The sequence below is a fragment of the Mobula birostris genome, chromosome 11, assembly GCF_030028105.1.
Source record: "Mobula birostris isolate sMobBir1 chromosome 11, sMobBir1.hap1, whole genome shotgun sequence".
Taxonomy (NCBI): domain Eukaryota; kingdom Metazoa; phylum Chordata; class Chondrichthyes; order Myliobatiformes; family Myliobatidae; genus Mobula; species Mobula birostris.
Window position 1 is genome coordinate 61,282,667 of NC_092380.1, and position 21,553 is coordinate 61,304,219.

General features: G+C 38.9%; 1 protein-coding gene across 12 annotated transcripts in view; it reads left to right on the forward strand.

The window, feature by feature from the left end:
* LOC140205111 (anoctamin-9-like) overlaps positions 1–21,553 on the forward strand; it is a 141,144-nt gene that overhangs the window by 85,949 nt on the left and 33,642 nt on the right. For all 12 annotated transcript variants that reach the window (XM_072272305.1, XM_072272307.1, XM_072272308.1 and 9 more), the window contains 4 exons: positions 8,742–8,853; positions 10,272–10,329; positions 12,146–12,243; positions 17,367–17,503. In XM_072272305.1, the coding sequence (XP_072128406.1) occupies positions 8,742–8,853; positions 10,272–10,329; positions 12,146–12,243; positions 17,367–17,503 (405 nt within the window). The remainder of the gene's footprint in view (positions 1–8,741; positions 8,854–10,271; positions 10,330–12,145; positions 12,244–17,366; positions 17,504–21,553) is intronic.

Consider the following 21,553-nt stretch of genomic DNA (forward strand, 5'->3'; position numbering starts at 1 on the left):
TCTCACTTTGGACAATTCTTCAGTATTCTCACAGGATATGCACAACTAACTTGTAGCTACAGGACAAGTGTGAGTTGCAGATCAGACAAAGTAAAAGGCCGCAAAGGTGAAGTTAAAAAAAAGCTCATGGAAATTTATATAAACTTCAGATGCTAGATTTCTGAAATCAGATCCAGCGGCCTCTGTGGAAGGAGAAATAGGATTAATATTTCAGGTCTAAGACCTGGAAAATAGAGATAACACGTTTATTTTCAATTGTAGAAAAGGTTGAGGAAGAAAAACGAAGCAAACATTTCTGATAGTGAAAGATAGGTGGATTAATGTAGCAGTTAGAAGCAGATTGTCTTTGTCAGTGTAATGTCTTGCTAATGGTTTTGCTGTGGGTTTTTAATGGAGAGTGATAAACTAGGTCAAAATTATGGATTGATGACTGATAGAAACATCCAGTTCTGACTCTGCTTAAATTTAAGTTACCTAAAGTTGGAGAACTTGATATCAAGTTCAGAACTCTGTACTGTGCCCTGACAGGAGATGGGGTGTTGTTCTTCAATTTTAAATGGGCTTGTTATAACAGAGCAGGGAGCCATGGACAGGTAAGTGAGAATGTGTGAATTTAAACAACAGACCACTGGGAGTTCAGAGTCACCCCGGCATGAGCACAAGTGCTCTGCAAAGCATCACCTAATCTGTGCATGGTATCTTCAGTGTAGAAGAAAGCACATTGTGAATATCAGTGAAATGTTTATGAATCGCTGTTCAGAATCAGGTTTATTATCAATGACATACACAGTGGATTCCAGTTAATTGGGACACATCAAGACCAGTACATTTGGCCCAATTAAGCAGCTGTCGCAATTATTTGAAGTTTCATGAAAATAGTTAAAAAGGTATTTAAAAAGAAACAAGCTACCATTTAACTGAGTAGCAAATAATGCATTCAAATGAAATACAGAACAAATTAGAGCACTATCCGACGATGATGAGAATTCTGTGCTGGAAAGTTTTAAAGTGTAAAAGCTATTGCACTAGAACAGTTCCACTCTCTCAACCTTGGAAGCTGGGGTCCATTGCAGTCCAGACCTCACAACTAGGGTCTTCCCTGGTTGCAATGGATGACCATGGTTACTTCTAACCCTCGTCATGCCCTTCTCTCCCCTTGGAGCAGTGCTGAATCGCCTTACTGCCCGGTGGATCTCACTGTGAATCTCATCTACCCAGTCTGTCAGAGCTGACTTCACATGCTAGAACTGCTATGCCCCTATCTCACTGGGATATGAGACCCACCAGCTATCCTCACCTGGTTTAGCCCACCTGTCAAAGGGGTGTATAGGGGTGTGACATGGAAACAGCTACTTGGAGTCACAGGTGAGAGCTGAGTGTCCAGTGGAGACCAAAGGTAAGATTCAAGATGATTGTCGATACCTTTAAATTCCTCATAGTTTGTAACTTGCTGAGGTAGTTAAGTTGTTTCATTTTCACTCATGGCTGTTACTTTTATCTCCATGCCTCAATGCTTGAAACCACAGTGCCACAGTGAGCAAAACACTGCTTTTTGAACACAAACACATGCAACTGATGCTATTTAAAAATTGTTCGCTCTAAACACAGTGTAGCATCATGGCCAAGCAGGTGCATGCGACTGACACTGGTTAGAACCTGTCTGGCAAGTCTCCTGCCCCAATTAAGCAGCATAGTGTTCCAAATAAACAAAAGGAATCCATGCGATTTTCTTAATTTGTTTTTGTTCTTTAAGAGTTGTCCTAAATCGGTGGCTGTCCCAATTAATCGATGGCCCATTAACCGGAATCCAATGTATCATGAAATTTATTATTTTGTAGTACAGTGCCATACATAAAATATACTATTAGTTACAATAAGAAGTAGATTAAAAATCAGGAGCTCAAAAAGAGAACAAAATAGTGAGGTAGTGCTCATGGCTTCATGGGTTATTCTGAAATCTAGCAGGGAGGAAGAAACTTCCTAAAGCATTGACTGTGTGTCATCAGGTTCCTGTACCACCTCCCTGATGGTAGTAATGAGAAGAGGGCATGTCCTGGGTGATCAGGGTCCTTAAAGATGGATATCACCTTCTTGAGGCACCACCTTTTGAAGATGTCATCGATGGTGGGGAGGCTAGTGTTAGAACTGGCTGAGTTTACAATCCTCTGCAGCGTTTCTGATTCTGTGCATTGGTGCCTCCATGCATGATGATGATGCAATCCTGTCCTCAGTACATCTATAGAAAACTGCTAGAGTCATTGACATACCAAATTTCTTCAAACTAAAAATGAAATATAGCCACTGGTGTGCCTCCTTTGTGTTTGCATAATTTAGGGCCCAGGATAGATCTTCTGAGATGTAAATACCCAGGAACTTAAAGCTGATCACTCTTTCCACTGCTGACCCCTCAATGAGGACTGCTGTGCATTCTTATGACCCGCCTCTTCAACTGAAGTCCACAATGAATTCCCAGGTCTTGGTTGCTACAACATCACTCAACCAGCCAACCCATCTCACTCCTGTACACCTCGTTACTATCTGAGATACTGCCAAGAACAGATGTGCTATCAGCAAATTTATAGATGGTGTTTGAACTGTGCCCAGCCATACAGTTATGAGAGTAGAGTATAGGCTAAGAATGCATCTTTGATGTGCACTTGTGTGATTGTCAGCAACACTATGTTATTGCTGATCTGTGGTGACTGTGGTCTCCCGATGAAGAAATCAAGGATCCAGTTACAGATGGAGGTACAGAGTCCAGGTTTTGAAGCTTGTTGATTAGTACTGAGATGATAATGGTGTTGAACGTTGAGCTGTAATCATTAAACAGCTGCCTGACATAAATATTCCTGTCATCCTGGTAGTCTAAGGGCGAATGGAGAGCCAGTGAGATTCCATCCACTGTAGATGCCTTGTGGGTGTAAGCAAATTGCAGCGGGTCCGGACCTTTGCTTAGGCAGGAGTTAATTCTAGCCATGACCAACTTTTCAAAGTATTTCATCACTATAGAGCTGACACTGCTCTTCTTGTGCACCAGATGATTGATGCCCTTTTGAAGAAAGTGGGAACTTCTGACTGCAGCAATGAAAGATTGAAGATCTCCTTTAACACTCCAGCCAGTTGGTTGCCACAGGCTTTCATTGCCCTGCCAGGTGTCAGGGCCTTATGTCTTGTGAGGGTTCAAACTCTTGAAGGATGTTTTGACATTGGCCTGTGAGACAAATTTCACAATGTTGCCAGATGTAGCAGGGATTAGCACAGGTATAATTTTATTCTCCTTTCCCAAGTATGCATAAGAGGATTTCAGCTCATTGGGGAGTGAAGCATCACAGCCATTTATGATGTTAGTTTTTGCCTTGTAGGAAATAATGACTACAAAACCCTGCCATAGCTGATGTGTATCCAATTCCATCTCTGACTTCACTTAGAATTGCCTTTTCACTCTTAAGGTAGCCTTCTGCAGGTCGTATCTGGAGTTCTTGTGGATCTGTTTGAAATAGTAAGACTGCTTGGTCCATTAATGGTGGAAGAGCAGAGGTATCAATTCAGCATCCTGCTGTCCTGAAATCCTGATGATTTGCCTTGTTCTTTTGATGTTGTTATAAAATTTTGTGAAGATGAGACCAAGGTAGATATTGACAGAAAGTAATGAAGAAAAACAGACAGAGAGTTGAGGGAGTATGAGTAGGACTGAAACAAAAACCTTTTCTATGGACTTCTGTCTGCTCCCCCAATTGCCAGAAATGGTGAAATAAAGAAGCTTAATAAAAGGCTCTATGGTAATCCATAGGTGGTGCTGCAGTCATGTGTCCATATGAGTCTGTTGGGGTCATCTACTCTAGCCGGTGGTTCCAGTATGGCCTCCTGTATATAAGCAAGACCCAACGTAAATTGAGAGACCGCTTAGTCGTGCACCTTTGCTCTGTCCGCAACAAAAATCGGGATTTGCCAGTGACCATCCATTTCAGTTCTACTTCCCATTCCCATTCAGACATGTCAGTGCATGGCATCCTCTACTGCCATGATAAGGCCACACTCAGATTAGAGGAGCAACACCTTATATTCCATCTGGGTAGCCTCCAATTTGATGGCATGAACAGGAATTTCCTTGAACTTCCAGTGATTACCCCCCCTTTCTTCACCATTACCCATTCTTTGTTTCCCTCTTGCGCCTTCTCTTCTTACCTGCCTAATGCCACCCTCTGGTGCTCCTCCTCTTTCCCTTTCTTCCATGGTCTTCTGTCCTCTCCTATCAGATTCCCCCTTCTTCAGCCCTTTATCTCTTCCACCAATCATTGTTATTATCCGAGCTTGGGACCACCATGACATAAATATCACAAGGGCAATGATTGACACAGATGACTTCTGGACAGATCCTCAGCTAATCAGCTTCACTTTGTCCAACGGATTCATGAGAAAGAGGAAGGTTGATAAGAAACAGACAAGGCCAAAACTAAAACTTGAGAGCTTGCTTGACACTGCCACTCAACAACACCTTCAGGTCTTGTTTGTAGAAATCCTCCAATGGGAATATCCAGAGGACATCAAATAGCATGTGGATCTGCTTAAATCTACCATTCTCAATACCTGCAAAAACATTCTTGGGTCCAAGTCCAGAAAATGTCATGATGGTAATGGCATGGAGATAGAAGAGCTTATCTCCAAGAATAGGAAAGCCTTTTGTAACTGGCAGAATGACATCGGCAGCAAAGCCAAAAGAGAAGCTTATTCCTGAGCCAAGACAAATGTCCAGCACAGGGTGCAAGAGCTAAAGAATTTTTGCTGGACTGTGAAAGACCTAGAAATCCAGAGATTGGCAGACTCTGACAACACAAGAGGGTTCTTCAGTGCCACCAAAGCAGCCTGTGCTCAAAGGACAGAATGAATTTGCTAAAAGATTGAAAGGATATCATAGATCAATAGAGAGAGCACTTTCAAGAGCTTCTCAACTGTGACAGCACTGCTAAACCAGAGGTTACTAACCAAACCCTCCAATAACCTGTGAGGGAAGACATAGGGGGACCTCCTAGTATGAACAAGGTCCACAATGCCATCAGGAGCCTGAAAAGCAACAAGATCACTGGCTATGATGGGATCCCCACAGAGATCCTCAAGGAAGGTGGACCAGCATTTCTGCACCATGTACATGCCCTGCTTCTGAAGGTCTGGGAGAAGGAACTGCTCTTAGAGCACAGGGATGTTCTAATGGTGAACATATTCAAGAAGGGAGACAAGGAAGGTTGTTACAACTATAGAGGCATCTCCCTCCTGTCCACAATAGGCAAAGTCCTTGCACATATCCTTGTCAACCGATTCATTTCACTATCTGAACAAGTGCTCCCTGAATCACAGTGTGTTTTCTGCCCATATAGGGGTACCACAGTCATGATCTTCACAGCACACCAGTTACAAGGAAAATGCTGTGAATAAAGGCATCCTTGTCCTTGGCTTTCATATATTTGACAAAGGAACTTGATACAGTAGACCACTAAGCCTCTGGTGTATACTATCAAAATATGACTTCTGATAAGTTCTTACAAAAACTGAGGCTACTGCATAATTGCATGTCAGCCACTGTATCAGCAATAATGATGCTGAATCAGAACCCTTCACTATCAAGACAGGAGTCTAGGGCTCAATGATTGTGCCCACCCTATTTGTCATCTTTATTGCTGCCAACTTTCACCTCATTGGCCAAGACCTGCCACAAGGAATCCTAATTGTGTATAGAATGGACAGTAGGCTTTTCAACCTCAACCGGTTCAAGGCCAAGAAAATCAGCACCACCACTATCATGGAGTTTCAATATGCGGATAACAACTTGATGGTGTTATTGGCAGCATGCTCCATTATTTGGCTTAATAAAGTAGATTGGATAATGATTAGTTGTTTTGTATTTGTCGTGCTTTTTATGGACAGGATCACTACATCATTGGATAGATTGCTGTAGCTGTGCTGGTTCCAGAGTGCAATTCATCTATGTACAGCCAGGATATTGTCTTGTTTTGTTGTCTGCTGTATCCCCTGCTCGCAGCAGTTGCTGAGTGTGAACCAAATTGATTAAGGATGCACTGAACTGTATTATTTTTATGGAAGCGGACGTTTTTAGTTTGCTTTCTGTTAATGCACTTAATTGTACACCATTCATGATTAGATGTACTGTGGCAAAGATTTGATTTGTTGATTTTGGAATTATTTAGATCTGTCTATTGAATTCTACTTTTTACTGTTCTGTCCCTATGTTATCCTGTTTACAGCTTCACCATCTTAAACCTGTTTAAACTTCCAGGCACTATTACTGACATGCCCTCCCCCGCCCCCAGTGTCCCCCAGTGTCCCCCATTGAGCCATTTAAAAAATTTTTTCGCTTTTAAAAGCTTTAATGTTTGTGAAACTTGAAACAAATTTGCACATATCTGATTATGACTGTAAAGCAGTTTCCCATGAGCTTCAGAAAGAACAGATGCCAATGCAATGTGAACCAAGTTATAGGGATTTTAATAACAACATTTTTCCTTGTGCAGCAGAATGCATTAATGTCTCATTCAGTTGACATTGTATCATCATTAGTGGCTGGGTTCATGAAGATTTCTCAGCATACAAAGAGAAATCAGTTTTACATTCAAGTGGATTCATTCAGGATTCTTATAGATTATAGTCTGCATACACAAAGGTTAGTGTAGAAATATAAGTATTATTATACTCAGTAGTTATGCCTGGAAGGTTCTCATATTGTGAGTGACTACAACTTCAAAACAGGGCTTGTAACTAAGCAGCCGTAGTTGAGGAGATAAAGGCCTACAGCAGTTAATCCAAAGGAACCTCTTGAGGAACCAGTGAGGTTTGAGATTTAATGCTAATTAGTGACCTCTGAAAATCAGTGTTGCTTCCTGGAACATTGCTACCAAACCATTCTGCAATACGAAGCAGATCATTGCAGATAATGGAAGTGGAAAAGCACTGGACACACTTGTCCATCTTTGTAGTAGAATTGATTATGCAGTATAGTGATTGTAATTAGAAGAATTCTTATCATATTAAACCAATTCTTTATCAACTCTGAAGGGGAATGGAAACATTGCTTAGAAATTGACACAGACACGCATTCAGCAATTCAGTGAACAATAAAGGTTACAGCAAATATGACCATTGCAACTTCATCAAACACTGCATTACCAGTTCTCATATAAGTAGTGATACTCCACTAATTCAAATTAAATTGTTTTTAGATGAAATTATTCAAGCATAATGACAAATACAATTTATATATTGATACTAACTAATAATCTGATGTTTTTCCCATGCATGAGCTTTCCAGCAAGCCTTGTTATGACTATTACTTTCATACATGATTCTACTGGCTGCAGTGGGGCTGACAGAAGGCTGCACTCTTAAATACTCTGCATGTACCTATCCACAATAAGCAGTTAGTCTGAGAGGTTAAGTAGATCAGAGACGAGGATGTGATCTGAGAACTAGGGTTGGTAAAGAAAGGTCGACAGTCTGTGAGAGGACAGAATTTTCACACTTCATAATGCCAAACTGTTCCTTGAACTGTATATATAAACAACTGTGACCCAGATTGTACAGTATTGTAAAGCTTCTTGCCCCATATAAGTGGAGTTGGTCAACTCCCAGATAGTAATTCTGCTCCTTGTTGACAACAACGTGTTCCTGCAAGCCATTTGTCATTTCTTCCAGAACAATATGCTGCCAGGTCACCTGAATATTATGGTCCATTGCTTCCTAAAATTGTGAGTGCCTTTGGCATGAAAGCAGTGGGCTGCTATCTCTTCATGTGCTCCTGTGAGAAGACGAACATGGAATCCTTCATTCTCCTTCTGACAGGCAGACTAAATCTCAAGCATTTTCACTTGCATCCACAACAGCATTTCCAGGTATTCTCCCCTGCAGTGTCCTTCAAACAACTCTGGGGCAGCAGAAATATATACTTATCCTCTCTGTTTTAGGTGGTACACCCAAATTCTTTTATTTCTATCTCAGTACAGCTAAATAGTCCCAGTTACATCTTGGTGCAAAACTAGTTTTTTCTTCCTTTGCATTTCCAGAATCTGAGCTGTTATTTTAAAATCAGCTGCTGTGACATGGCATCACTCTCCTCCATGCTGATTGGTATTCTTACACAGATGGATGCAGTATGGATTTTAACTCTTCAGAATCTTTAATAAGAAAGATAAAAGAGTAATGTGGATGCATTGCATTGACAGGAATGGTAGCTAGCTAGCACACATGTAATATAGGATGTAACTTGCACTAAGGGAATAATGCATAGTGAAGGTGGAAACTTGTATTGTTGGTACTCTTCATATGCTGGTGTTATGGCCCAAGCAACACCAATACTAGTCAAGAAGAAAGTGCTTATTGCCTAGTTTGTTAAGCTTTATTAAGTGGAAGGAACTTTGTTTGATGGCTTTTTATGTGTAGTTTCGCCTGGGCGTATTTTCTCATAGAGTTTCTTCTGTCAGTACTCCAAGATGCGGGATAGCTGATGAGCCACTTTTTCCCCCCCGCCCCCATTCCTTCTCTTCATGTCAGCTCGCAGCTTAGAACTTGATACTATTAAGTGGTATTGCTGGTAAAGGGATAAATGGTATATCAATGCACTGAGCTATTTTGTAAGAGGATACGTTAGTATCTCGCTATTTATAAAGAGGAAAAATGGACTTGAATGAATGTATCTTAAAATTTTAATTTCTTTTCTTGTATAATATTTTTTTCAGAAAATCAACGTACTATGTTAGCTAAAGAAAACAGCTTCACTGTAAAAATGTTCACGTTTCAGTTCTTCAACATATTTGCTTCTATTATTTACACTGCATTTTTTCTTGGAAAGTAAGTACCCATATTTAAACTTCAAAGTAAATTTGTTATCAAAATACATATATGACACCATATACAACCCTGAGATTCATTTTTGCAGGCATACACAGTAAATCCAACAAACACAATAGAATCAATGAAAAGCCGCACCCTCAAGGATGGACAAACCACCAAAAGAGAACAAACTGCAAATGCAAAAGAAAAAAAATAAGCAATAAGTATTGAGAACATGAGATGAAGAGTCCTTGAAAGTGATTTCATAGGTTATGGGCAAATCACAAACAAGAGAAAATCAGCAGATGCTGGAAATCTGAGCAATACACACAAAATGTTGGAGGAACTCAGCAGGTCAGGCAGCATCTGTGGAAAAGAGAACAGTCAACATTTCAGTCTGAAACGTTGACTATGCTTTTTTCCACAGGTGCTGGCTGGCCTGCTGAGTTCCTCCAGCATTTTGTATGTGCTTCATAGGTTGCGGAAACAGTTTGGTGATAGGGCAAGTGAAGTTGAGTGAAGTTAACCCCTCTAGTTCAAGAGCCTGATGGCTGAGGGGTAATAACTGTTCCTGAATCCGGTGGTATGGGTCCTAAGGCTCCTGTACCATATTGCTAATGGCAACAGTGAGATGAGAGCATAACCTAGATGGTGGGGGTCCTTGATGATGGATACTGCTTCAATGCTCTTTATAGACGTGCTCAATGGTGTGGAGGGCTTTACCTGTGATGGACTGAGCCATATCCACTACTTTTTGTGGGATTTTCCATTGAAGGGCACTTGTGTTTCCATATCAGGCCTTGGTGCAACCGTTAATATACTCTCCACCATACATCTATAGAAATTTGTCTAAGTTTTAAATGTCATCCTGAATCTTCACAACTTCTAAGGAAGTAGAGACATTACTGTGTTTTCTTTGTAATGGCACTTATGTGCTGGGCCCAGGACAGTTCCTCTGAATTGATCACCTGAGGAATTTAAAGTTGCTGACGCTCTGATCCCCCATGAGGACTGGGTCATGGACCCCTGATTTCCTCCTCCTGAAGTCAATCATTTCCTTGGTCTAGTTGACATTGAGCGAGAGTTGTTGTTATGGCACCACTCAGCCAGATTTTCAATCACTCTCCGATATACTGATTTGTCACCCCCTTTGATTTGGCCAGTGACAGTGGGAATGACAGTGAATATGGACATTTATTCTTTCACAAAGTAACCCATTCTCTGATTCTTCACAGACTAGTTTAAGGAAACTCTTCTCACATTATAAAACTTTATTTTTCACAATTTATTGGGAAATGTAATCAAAATTGTTGGAAGTCTGCTGTGTTTCTCTTCCTAGTTATCAGAGTGCACAATAGTAGTGTGTCCTGTAATGAATATACTGTGTTACTGTGTTTAATCAATGTAATACCACACCGGATTTCCTTCTTTGATAGAACTAATGGCTATCCAGGTAATTATGTGAGAATAGGGAGGGACTGGCGACTAGAAGAGGTGAGTAAAACTTACTTTATATTTCCTATAGTAAAACATAAATGCATGCAGCACTATACACTACCATTAACACAAATATTGTTTACTGAAATTTTGGAGGTAACGTAACACTTTAGTTTATTTTAAGTTTAATACACATACATGTCCTATTCTTTTATAAAACTAATTACTGTGTTTTTCCCAACTTCCTTTTGTGGAAAAATTATTAAAATAATCAAAAATATCCAGAGATTTAGCTTTTTTTTCCTTAAATGGGTGTGTTTGTAAAGTATTTTGCATCAAATTACCTGTTTGACCTTTTAGTTTTGATTTTTTGACAAACATTTTAGAAATTAATAAGTACAATTAGAGATAAGTAATTGCAAAATTGCAGTGTAATTTTAAATATTTAGAGGGGTAGATAGGCATTGGGTTGCAGTTTCTTCTTGATTTCAAAAGGCTGAGAATAAGGAGCTGGTGCAGTTCAATGAATGTTTATTTCTGAAAAGGATTGCACAGTTTGTTGTTACTTAAGTATGTGGGTGTCTTTTGGAAAATAGAGAATTAACACAAGTAAAGGGAAAGATTTGGGAAAGGGATAAAAAAATGAAAAAATTAAGTAAATAAGTACATAGGGATTGGATAATTATGTCTGTGGGCAGGAGCAAGCATGAACAAATTAGGATATAAACACCTACAATGGTTGATACATAGGCTTATATACAACATTTTGGACCAGTGGAAATGGTCCAGAAGGGTTATATGGAAACTATTATTACCATTTTTCTTAACAACTAATTCCATTACTTAGCCTAATAGGTTAGATTTACCACAGTACATAATTATCTATTTAAATGTTTATTTTCCTTTTATTTCATCTCAATGTGTACTTAAGAATGTATAAATAATTGTAGTTTTATACATATAAAAATGGAAAAGGTTATATATGTGAAAAAAGTACATGATATTTGTGAATTCCTTATCCAAATAAAAATAAAATTAAAAAAAAAGTATGTGGGTGTATAGGTTCCCCAAAATTTTCTTGAATGTGTCATAGCATGCCATAAGCACAACCAGTATTTAAGGACTGGACTAGGTAGAGATTGTGACCTTGGTAGAGATTATGTCATTGATCTTGTGCAAACATGAAAGCAGCTATGAGTTGATAAAATCAAAATATTTGCAGAACTTTTATGCCAAAGCTGTAGGAAAATGGAGATCTTGATAAACAGTAATGCACTAGATTATGTTAAATGACTAAAGATGACATATTAACAGTTTAGGTTTTGCATCAGAGAAGTGTGCCAGTCAGCATATTAGAGAACAGTTTATCTGGTCACTAGCATATTGCTATTTATAGGAACAGACTGAGAGCAAAATAACAGCCTTACTTTCTGCAATACAAAACTGTGGCTACATTTGAAAAGCCTACATTGGCTGCAAAGTTTTCTCAGGTATTCTGAATATGCATGCTATTCTCCTTATTTAAAGGATTCTTCAAAATGCATTATTACCTTTAGTTTATGTTCTCCATTGTTGCAGGTATTGAATATGGACAGTATGAGCAGGTTAAAATTCTGCACTGCTCTTGTATGGGCATGTCTTAATTTTCAAATAGGGATATTCCCTGTATACCTATGTGCACAACAGTGCAATGGATAGTCACTCTCATATTTCCCACTGATTCTTTTTAGGTTACATCTACACATTGGATTTTTTTTTCACGGAGTGTTCATCTAGCTGGTTCCTTCTTCATTTGCAGCTTAAAATGGTACACTATGACTGCACCATTCTTGAACCTGTTTATATTAGTTCATATGGTTCTTTTTCATTCCAGTGTCATCCAAGTGGTTGCATTATGGATCTATTTCTGCAAATGTCTGTTATAATGGTTTTGAAACAAATTCTAGGCACCATCATGGAATATGCTGTCCCGTAAGTTTACCATCCACGTCAATATATTTATTGGTAATCAAGGGCAGAATTTGTTAAATATATTTCCCAAAAGACACTGATGTTGTTTCCGTTACATTCTGATGTATTACATCATTAAGACTTCCAATATACAGAAGGGTATCTTGTGACATCATGTTTCACCTTGCGTACCATTTAAAACACTAGGATTTGATATTATCAGTTATCAATTATAAGGTTATATTATGACAAACTTGACATTGAGAGATGTCATCTAGCAAGTCATATTTTAATATCTCACAATTTTGGATATAAAGTTTTAGTTTGGGACTCTGTCCTCTGCCACTGAACGGCAATCTTTCAATTCTGCATTAATAAATATTGAAACCTGCTTTTTAATTGAGTGAGATATTCGTATTATAACCTGAGAAGTTTCTGTGAAACCCTTATTTGCAGATCAAAAGACAAAACAGTAAAGATTAATTTTGTGGTAAATATATTTGTTCTCAATAACCTGACAAGTAGACCATATCTACACTTAACTTTAAGCTTAACTTCCTCAGTTCTTTAGTAGCAGCAGCCTAGTTGGAAAGACCCTATGCAGTGGGGATCTTCAAACTATAAATGGTTCCCTGTTCTATTATTTACATTATAGAATTACCAGCTGGCAGTGCTGTGGTGAAATCCTCCATCTTGGTTGGTTCTACTGTGATAGCAATTGAATTGAGTGACTGAACACTCCATCGGAGATTGAATAATTTTTCATTTCCTGTGCAATGTTTTGAAATAAGCATGAACAGCACCCTCTGTGCTCTATGATTTCTATGCAATTTCTCTGGTAGGGTGGTACATACATATAGTACTTCCCAGTATAATATGAACTCTCAACAACCATATGTTAGGCAGAAGCTGAGCAGAATTGATTAGGAGCAGCTATTATTGGTAAGTTCACACCCAATATGAGAGACATGATGCCAGAGGTGCTGGAATTTGGAGCAATCCACACGATGCTGGAGGAATATACAAACTTGCTAATCTACCCATCTACATTTTCATCCAAATCAATGATATGTCAAAAAACAGAGGTCCCAGCATTACTCCTCATAGAACACCACAGGTCACAAACCTCCAACCAGAATAACAACTTTCCACCTGTACTCTGTCTTCAGTGGGTAGGCTGGTTCTGCATCCAAACTTGCAATTCACCCAGGATCCTATACATCTTTATTTTCCAAATCAGCCTTCCATGAGGGCCCTTATCAAATGTCTTAACTAAATAATGTCCTATATAAATTACGTCCACTGCCTTACCTTCATCAAGGTTCCTTGAAGACCTCTTCAGAAAACTTGATCAAATTTGTAAGACATATTTGGGAAATGAGTATTGGAGTATTGTGAGCAGGTTTTGGCACCTTTCTTAGAAAGATGCACTGAAACTGGAGAGGGTTCAAAAGAGGTTCACGAAAATGATTCCAGGATTAAATGGCTTGTTATATGAAGAGCGTTTCATGGCTCTGGGGCTGTATTCACTAGAATTCAGAAGAATGAGGTATGACCTCATTGAAAACTACTGAATGGTGAAAGGCCTTGATAGAGTGGATGTGGAGAGGATGTTTCCTATGGTGCGAGAGTCCAAGACTATAGGATACGGCCTCAGAATAGAGTAGCATCCTTTTAGAATGGAGATGAGGAGGAATTTCTTTATCCAGAGAGTGGGTGAATCTGTGGAATTCTTTGCCACAGGCAGCTGTGAAGGCCAAGTCTTAATGTATATTTAAGGCAGAGGTTGATAGATTCATAATTGGTCAGGGCATGAAGAGATACAGGGAGAAGGCAGCAGTTTGGTGCTGAGAGGAAAATTGGATCAGCCATGATGAAATGGCAGAGCAGACTTGATGGGCCAAATGGCCTATTTCTGCTCCTATATCTTAAGGTCTTATCATCCTGTATCCCACCCTACACAAAGCTATGCTGACTGTCGTGAGCAGGTCATGCCTTTCCGGTTGTGCATTTCCTCTCCAACAGCTTCCCTACCACTAACATGAGACTCACGCCCATAACTACCTGGATTATCCCTATTTTCTTTCTGAGACAAAGGCACAACATTTGTTACTTTCTGGTCCTCTAGGATCACCTGTTGCTAGTGAGTAAAACCCCAGCAATCTTCTCACTTGTTTTTTTCAATATACTGGGACATGTGCCATCAGGCCCTGGGGACTTGATCCACTTTAATGCTTTTCAGAAGATCCAGCAGTACCTCCTCCTTAATCTCAATATATTTCAGCAAATTAGTTTGCTCCCCCCCATCTGTCTTCACTGTCCTTTAAATGTTTCTCTTCAGTAAATACTGACACATTTAATACCTCACATTTGCTCTGATACCAAGCACAAATTCCCTTCTTTTTCCTTGAGTGAACCACCTACCTGTTCTTAATTATTCTCTTTTTCTTAATGAAATGCTGTGGAATTCTCCTTGATCCTGCTTGTCAAGGACATTTCATGGACCTACATTGCCTTCTTAATCACTCAGTTGAGCACTTTCTTGCTGTCTTTATTCAACAAAGGCCCAATTTGATTTTAACTACATAAACCTTATGTATGCTTCCTTTTTCTTCCTCTTGGGCCATACCATTCTTGTCCTTATTCCTTACTGGAACATGCTGATTCTGAACTCTGATGAGCTGGTCTTTTAAAAAAACTCCCACATGTCAGACGTAGACTTGAATTATAATCAATACCTGTCAACTCCCATCTTATTGCAGTTTTCATTCCCCAAATTTAGAACTTAGAAAATAGAACGGTACAGCATAGAACCAAGCCCTATGGCCCACACTGTTGTGCTGAACCAGCTAAAAAGTAAATCAAAAAACTAATTCACAAGGTCAGATTTTATATATATAACCATCTTAAGACATAATGCGATGTGGTTACTATTTCCAAAATGTTCAGCTACAATCAGGTCTGTCACCTGGCCTGGTTCCTTTCTCAAAATCAGATCTGCTCTTGGATGCTCCAAAGAAATTCTGCCCCATTTAGGCCTCTGTGTTAAGGAAGCTCCAATCAATACTGGCTATTAACTCTGTGACTCTGTTGTCTCTGGGGTATTGGAAGCCAAAGGGGACCTGATAGAAATCTGTAAAATTATGTGAGGCATACATAGGGTAGATGGTCTTTTTCCAAGATGAAAATATGAAGTACTAGAGGGCATACTTCTAACGTGATAAGTGTAAAGTTTAAAGGAGATTTGCGGCAAGTACTGTTTTTACACAGAGAATGGTAGGTGCTCGGAATGTACTGCCAGAAGTGGTGAAAGCAGATTAGATAGTAATGTTTTAGAGGTATTTTTACCAGCACATGAACGGGTAAGGAATAGAAGAATACAGGCCATGTGCAGACAGATGGGAGTGGGTAAAAGTAGCAAGTTTGGCACAGGCATTGTTGGCTGAAGAGCCTAATTCTGTGTTGTGCTGTTCTTTGTTCTTTGTCTGAAATTCTAATCCTAATAGTGTATATGTGTATCCAGTGCCATAGAATTGGTGAATGGGCTTACTCTTCAATAGTTTATAGTCTTTGATATCCTTTCCTTGTGCTGCAGTTTGAACATACTCATGGTTAACATCACTTAGCACTTGAGATTCACTATTGCACCTTCAGTGGTATTGTGTTCCTTTACCTATACTAGATGAGCTACTTTCATATTCTCAGTAGCTGAAATGAGAGGAGGGGATACAGATTGGCCTGTACACCAGCACCTCGCCTGACACTCAGCATGCATTACCAGAATGAGAGCAGTAATGGAACCAATTCCGAAAGGGGTTATTATACCATCATACATATAGGGATGAGTTATGAACAACTCTTGTGCTGAGAACCTGGTGCAAAGTCCTTTCCTCCATGCTGCGTGAGAGGAACCTCTCATGAATTCAGCAATGAATTGGCCACAGTTTGATGTGAAGTGGCTGTCCAGGAGGGCTGATGGCCTGGGACGAGCGTGCGGCTCCTCAGCATTGAGATGTAGAGTTCATCATCATCACTGTGGGACCAATTGCCCCATGTTCCAGCAGACCACCCATGCCTTCCTGTCTTTCTTGTTCTCATCAATTGTATGTAATGGACACTGCTGCCTTCCCCTTTTTATTTGGCTGCATAATTCTGAGAGTTCTCTGTGTAAAAAGCTTAATGATGGTCTCTGGTCTTTGTGCTTGTCAAACAAGGAGAGCTTCCACCATGTGATAGTTAGGATATAGGATTCAGATTGCCTATTAAAATAGGCAGCAGCTGCTGCATTTTCACAATAGTGTACAGCCATATGCACCACTGGTCACCCCAGCCACCTAATATTAGTTCTTTCAAGCAGCCTGCCCACAACGTCATGTAATTTATTGCTAGATTTGTGCCTGAAGAGGGCAGAAATTTGCCCAGGTCTCTAGCATGCAGCAATGTGAAGGGCAGGGGTTTGCACTAATTTTCTCACAGGGGTAGCTTGAGCAGGTGGATTTAAGTGAGTATGTGAATGTTCTGGCTTTGCTTTAACCAATCAGTGTTCTTGTGACTATGCTGAATGGAATGCTGGTATAGTGAGTACAAGAGTGAAGAAGGGTTCTGGAAACTGTGTCGTGTGTTCTTCTTCATTACAAGTAGCCTTTGGCTTAATTTCTCCTCCCATGCCAGGCAGTAGAATGTCTTCAGGATGTTGTGGGGGGTTTGTGAGATTGGGGATAGGGCTGCCAACATGTTGATCACAGTTATCTTCAACTAAGTGAGATATGTCTTAAAGTATTTGTGAGGTGTTTTTAAAACACGGCTGTAGTGATGGTGGATCTGGTAGTTTGTAAGTGAATGTAGGTTGTAAGTATAAGCTCAAGGACAAATAAGGTTAGAAAAATATGTTGCAATAGGTTTAGACAATTGTTTTGAAGATGGTTATTGTACTGAAGAGGCAGAATTCCACAGCTGAAAATGTTTTAGCAGCATTTTTAGCTTTTAAAATTAGATGATCACAAATTATTTTTCTGGTCTTGTAGCCATGCTCTTCATATTGTCATACACAGCAATCTAGTCCCTTCTTCTCTTATGTAGTCAAAATTACTTATAATTCACTCTCTGAGTTTAAATCAATGCACATATATTTATCTGTTCTACAGATATCTGCAATATAAATGGAAGCATCGGAAAAGATACTTAGATGACAATGTGGAAGATGTACCTAAGCATTGGATCAGAAATTATAACTTAAATGACTTTGACTCCTACTCTGTATTCAACGAGTTTTTAGAAATGAGTAAGCTCTTTAAATTCAAACAACTTCATTTATTATAACGTGTATCTAATATTTTAGTAATATTTGAGTAATCTTGTAAATATGTTGTTGATTAAGCATACTTTGTTTATTTAAGTAATTTATTATGGGTTATATGTAAAAATAAGTGAATTGCATACGTCATGACACTACCACGTAATGTGTATGCACCTCGCTTAAAATATAAAGCTAAGTTAGACTCGCATTCTTGGCTGAGTCTTTTTCTTGCAATTAGATTTATGTGTTGGAATTAAAAAGCGTGACAGTAACAATCAGGTATTTTTAAAACAAACCCAAAATGACTCAGTACCTGTGGAACTGTAGCGAGATATTCAAGTTTTTAAAAAAGTGGCGCACCCCATGTTCTTCAGACAGGAAGGCACGATCGAGTTAATAAAAAGGCAGAAAATTTAAGAATTCATGGGTTCATAAACAGTGAGTACCAGAGGATAATAGTAAAAAAAAAGAAGAAATGGCAGGCTACATTGGAAAGATAGTTAGATTGATTGCTCAGAGGGTTACTGGCTCATGTATACTGAGCTAACTGAACAGCATCTTGAAGCAAATGGAATAGCCAATGAGAAACAAGTACCACTTTTGCTGAGTGCATTGGGTTTGCTTTGAAGCTTGACTGCTACAACTAATCCAGCCAAATTAGCTTTGCTGATATCATGAGAGTACCGCAGGAACATTTAGAATTGAAACCATTGCTGATTGTAGGTGTATGAATTGAAGAGATTGACTAAGCGTTAGCAGTTCAATAATGGACTGGGAGATCAATTGGATTGTGAAATCTTACAAGAAAACAAGAGTTCAAATTGTAAAGAGAGCAATAGAAGGATTAGTAAGAGAATACTCCAGTGAACTAAATGCACCCTCCCACAATCAAGATGCATATAACTAGAAGAAGAAAAAGGAAAAGGAAGTAAGGTGTCTAGAGCTCTCAGAACCACCATGGAGGAGGTCCCAGAACCTGAGATTGTTTTCACAGCCGCAAGTCTCACCTGCCAAGCAATTATCCCACAAGAGTAAGAAATCCTCCACAGTGATTAAATCTTTAGGCCTGAATGGGATAATTTCAAATTTACTATGCTATGGATGTCTGCTTTGAATTGTAGTTTGTATTTGATTTATATCTCATATTGTGTATATAGTTCAGATGCATTCTATATTGAGTTGGAGTTTATAGCTAAGCAGGAAGGAGTGTTGTGTATTTAATATTTCAGTAATATTTGAGTAATCTTGTAATTATGTTGATTAACCATTCTTTGTTTAATTCATAATGGATTATATGTAAAATAAGCAAATTGCATGATGCTACCACATTGTGCTCCTCGCTTAAAGTATAAACCAAGGTTAGATTTGGATTCCCAGTTGCGACTTTATCTTGCAATTAAACGTATGTTTTGAAGTTACAAAACATAACAACTAGTGTGCTTTGGAAATGTATAGAACACTATACAGAATTTGATGTGCAAAACTGTTGCTACAAAGGCGATTGGAGCATCCAAATTGTGCTTATAAAGATCCAACAAACAACTGATGTCAATGGGATAAATGGGAATTGATCATCTTTGGTGTTCGATTGTTCATTAGAACACTGTAAAAAACCTATTGTTTATTTATTATTGCTTTCAGAGTTCTCCAGAACTGTTTGTTTAATAAATTAATTTATAGTACCAATACTAAAATATGAATGCAAATGCAACAGCATCCGGTATATGAATCACAATTGGACAACTAAGCAATTAGGTAATTTCAGTAGAAAGATGTACAGAGTTAATATTTCAGATCTGTAATTTTATGAAATCATATCTTTCTTGATTAGTACCATAAATGTTAATTTTTCCCTTAATTATGGCAGTTTCTTCATTAAATGGATTTAAGAAGGCAGCTCACCTTCAGCTCTGTGACAATTAGTGTCACACAATAAAAGCTGCATTTGCCAGTTATGCAGGATCCTGGAACTGAATATAAAAAGTTAGCTCCCCACAACTAACCACAGAGTCCAGAGGTTTCTGTACGGTAACAAGCTCAACAATGATCAGAGGTGGGCAGTTTACAACATTGGAGCAGCAGTTGCCAGTCCCCAGCTACATCTACACTGATTATAGTGGCTAAGATGTGTCTCTGAGTTACACGTCTTGGCACAGGATGGCTATATGGCTTCCCCCAGCCTCCCAGCACTAGACCTCTAGAGCTGCCTTTACATTTCACCACAGTGATTCTCTCCACACCAACTCATGAGATAATTGTTAGAATTCTGTGGGAACACTGGCAGAAAGTAGGGGTTTCAACTTGATTTACAGCACAACTGCAGGGGATGTATTTTTAAGGATACAAAAGCACATACCAGTAAATGACTACAATAAATGTAATATAATGAGCCCTAGAATGAATCACCATTCTGCAGGGTATTGCAGAGCAGTATCAATGCACTAGGAAATTGAACAATGCAAGGTCAAATGGACCTAGGATAAAGACTGAATATATGTATTATTTATAAGAAACAACACTGAAGTAATTGAGACATTGTTGAGCATTAATTACTGGAATATCATCAAAAAAGAGAAGTTGTGGTAAAAGTTGTAAGGACATTGGAATACATAAAGATGAATTTAAGTGAAGAAAGTAATAAAAGATTATCATGTTAGAAACATATTTGCAGCTTCAAGTGGAGCATAAACTGTTTACCAGTCTATGGTGATGTTTATGTGGTAGTTATTCTATATAACATTCAACACAAATCAGAGCACATCATTTACCTCAGATCACTGATCCAATTACAGCTGGAGTATTCTCACAGTTTTGGATCTCTCCTCATGATATGTGATATAAAGTCATTGAAATTATTTAGAAGAGCATGTGAGAATGATCCCCAGCATAAAGCCCTCATCTGGATGACATTTTAAGGACCCTGACTTAAATAACAGAGCAGATTGGCTGACCTGATGGAGGATACAAGTTAATTAAAGGGTTCTTCCCTTACCTCTTATCAGTAGACTAATGAGCAATAGATAATACTACAGTTTCCAATGCTCCCCACATCCTTGTGCTGTTGAATGTGTAAAAGTTAACATAGTACTGCTTTGGGGTGATAGATTATTTTGAAAATTTATTTACCCAGAATGCTGAAATGAGACTTAAAAGCCACAGTTTTCTACAGCAGAAGCATCTGTACTTCAACTAGATCACTCAATTGGAGACAAAAAGGAAGAGATGAATAGTAAATCTTTCATGTTGCTACCAAGTGTGGGCCTAGAAATTTATATGTGCATTTATGTTGGACGTCTTCATGTAGTTTTAAGAAACTCTAAAAAGATCATGATATTTGATAGCAATATTTGTTTTTAAAAAAGCATCATTTGACTCCTTTGTGTTGCACGCTACAACTAGTAAGGATAGATGACAACACCTCCTCCACAATTGTCCTCAACCAGTGCTTCATGTGTTACATTCCCTGGCTCCTTTGCAACTTTGCAGGTGACACCACTGTAGTGGGCCAGTCCTCAAACAAGATTGAAAGGGAGTACATGAAGAAAGAGACCCTAGCAACATTGGTCAAGATGACCAATCCCTCAATATCAGCAAAACAAAGGAGCTGGTTATTATCTACAGTAAGTAGAGTAGAATACACAACCCCAGTCTGTATCAGTGCTGAGGTGGAGATGGTTGAGAGCTTCAAATTTTTAAGCATAATTTCACCAAAATTATCTTTGTCATGGTCCAGCCATGTTGACAGTAGAGCCAAGAAAGCACACCAGTGCCTCTACTTCCTCAGGAGACTAAGGAAATTTGACTTGTTCCTGATGACATTCATCAATTTTTACAAATGCAATGTGGAAAGCATGCCATTTGAATGCATCACAGATTGATAAAGCAACTGCTCTGCCCAAGAATGCAAGAACTTTCAGAGTTATAAACACAGCCTAATCCATCACACAAACCAGCCTCCCCTTCATTGACTCCATCGACACTTCCTACTGCCTAGGCAAAGTAGAGAATATAATCAATGACCTCTCCCATTGGGTA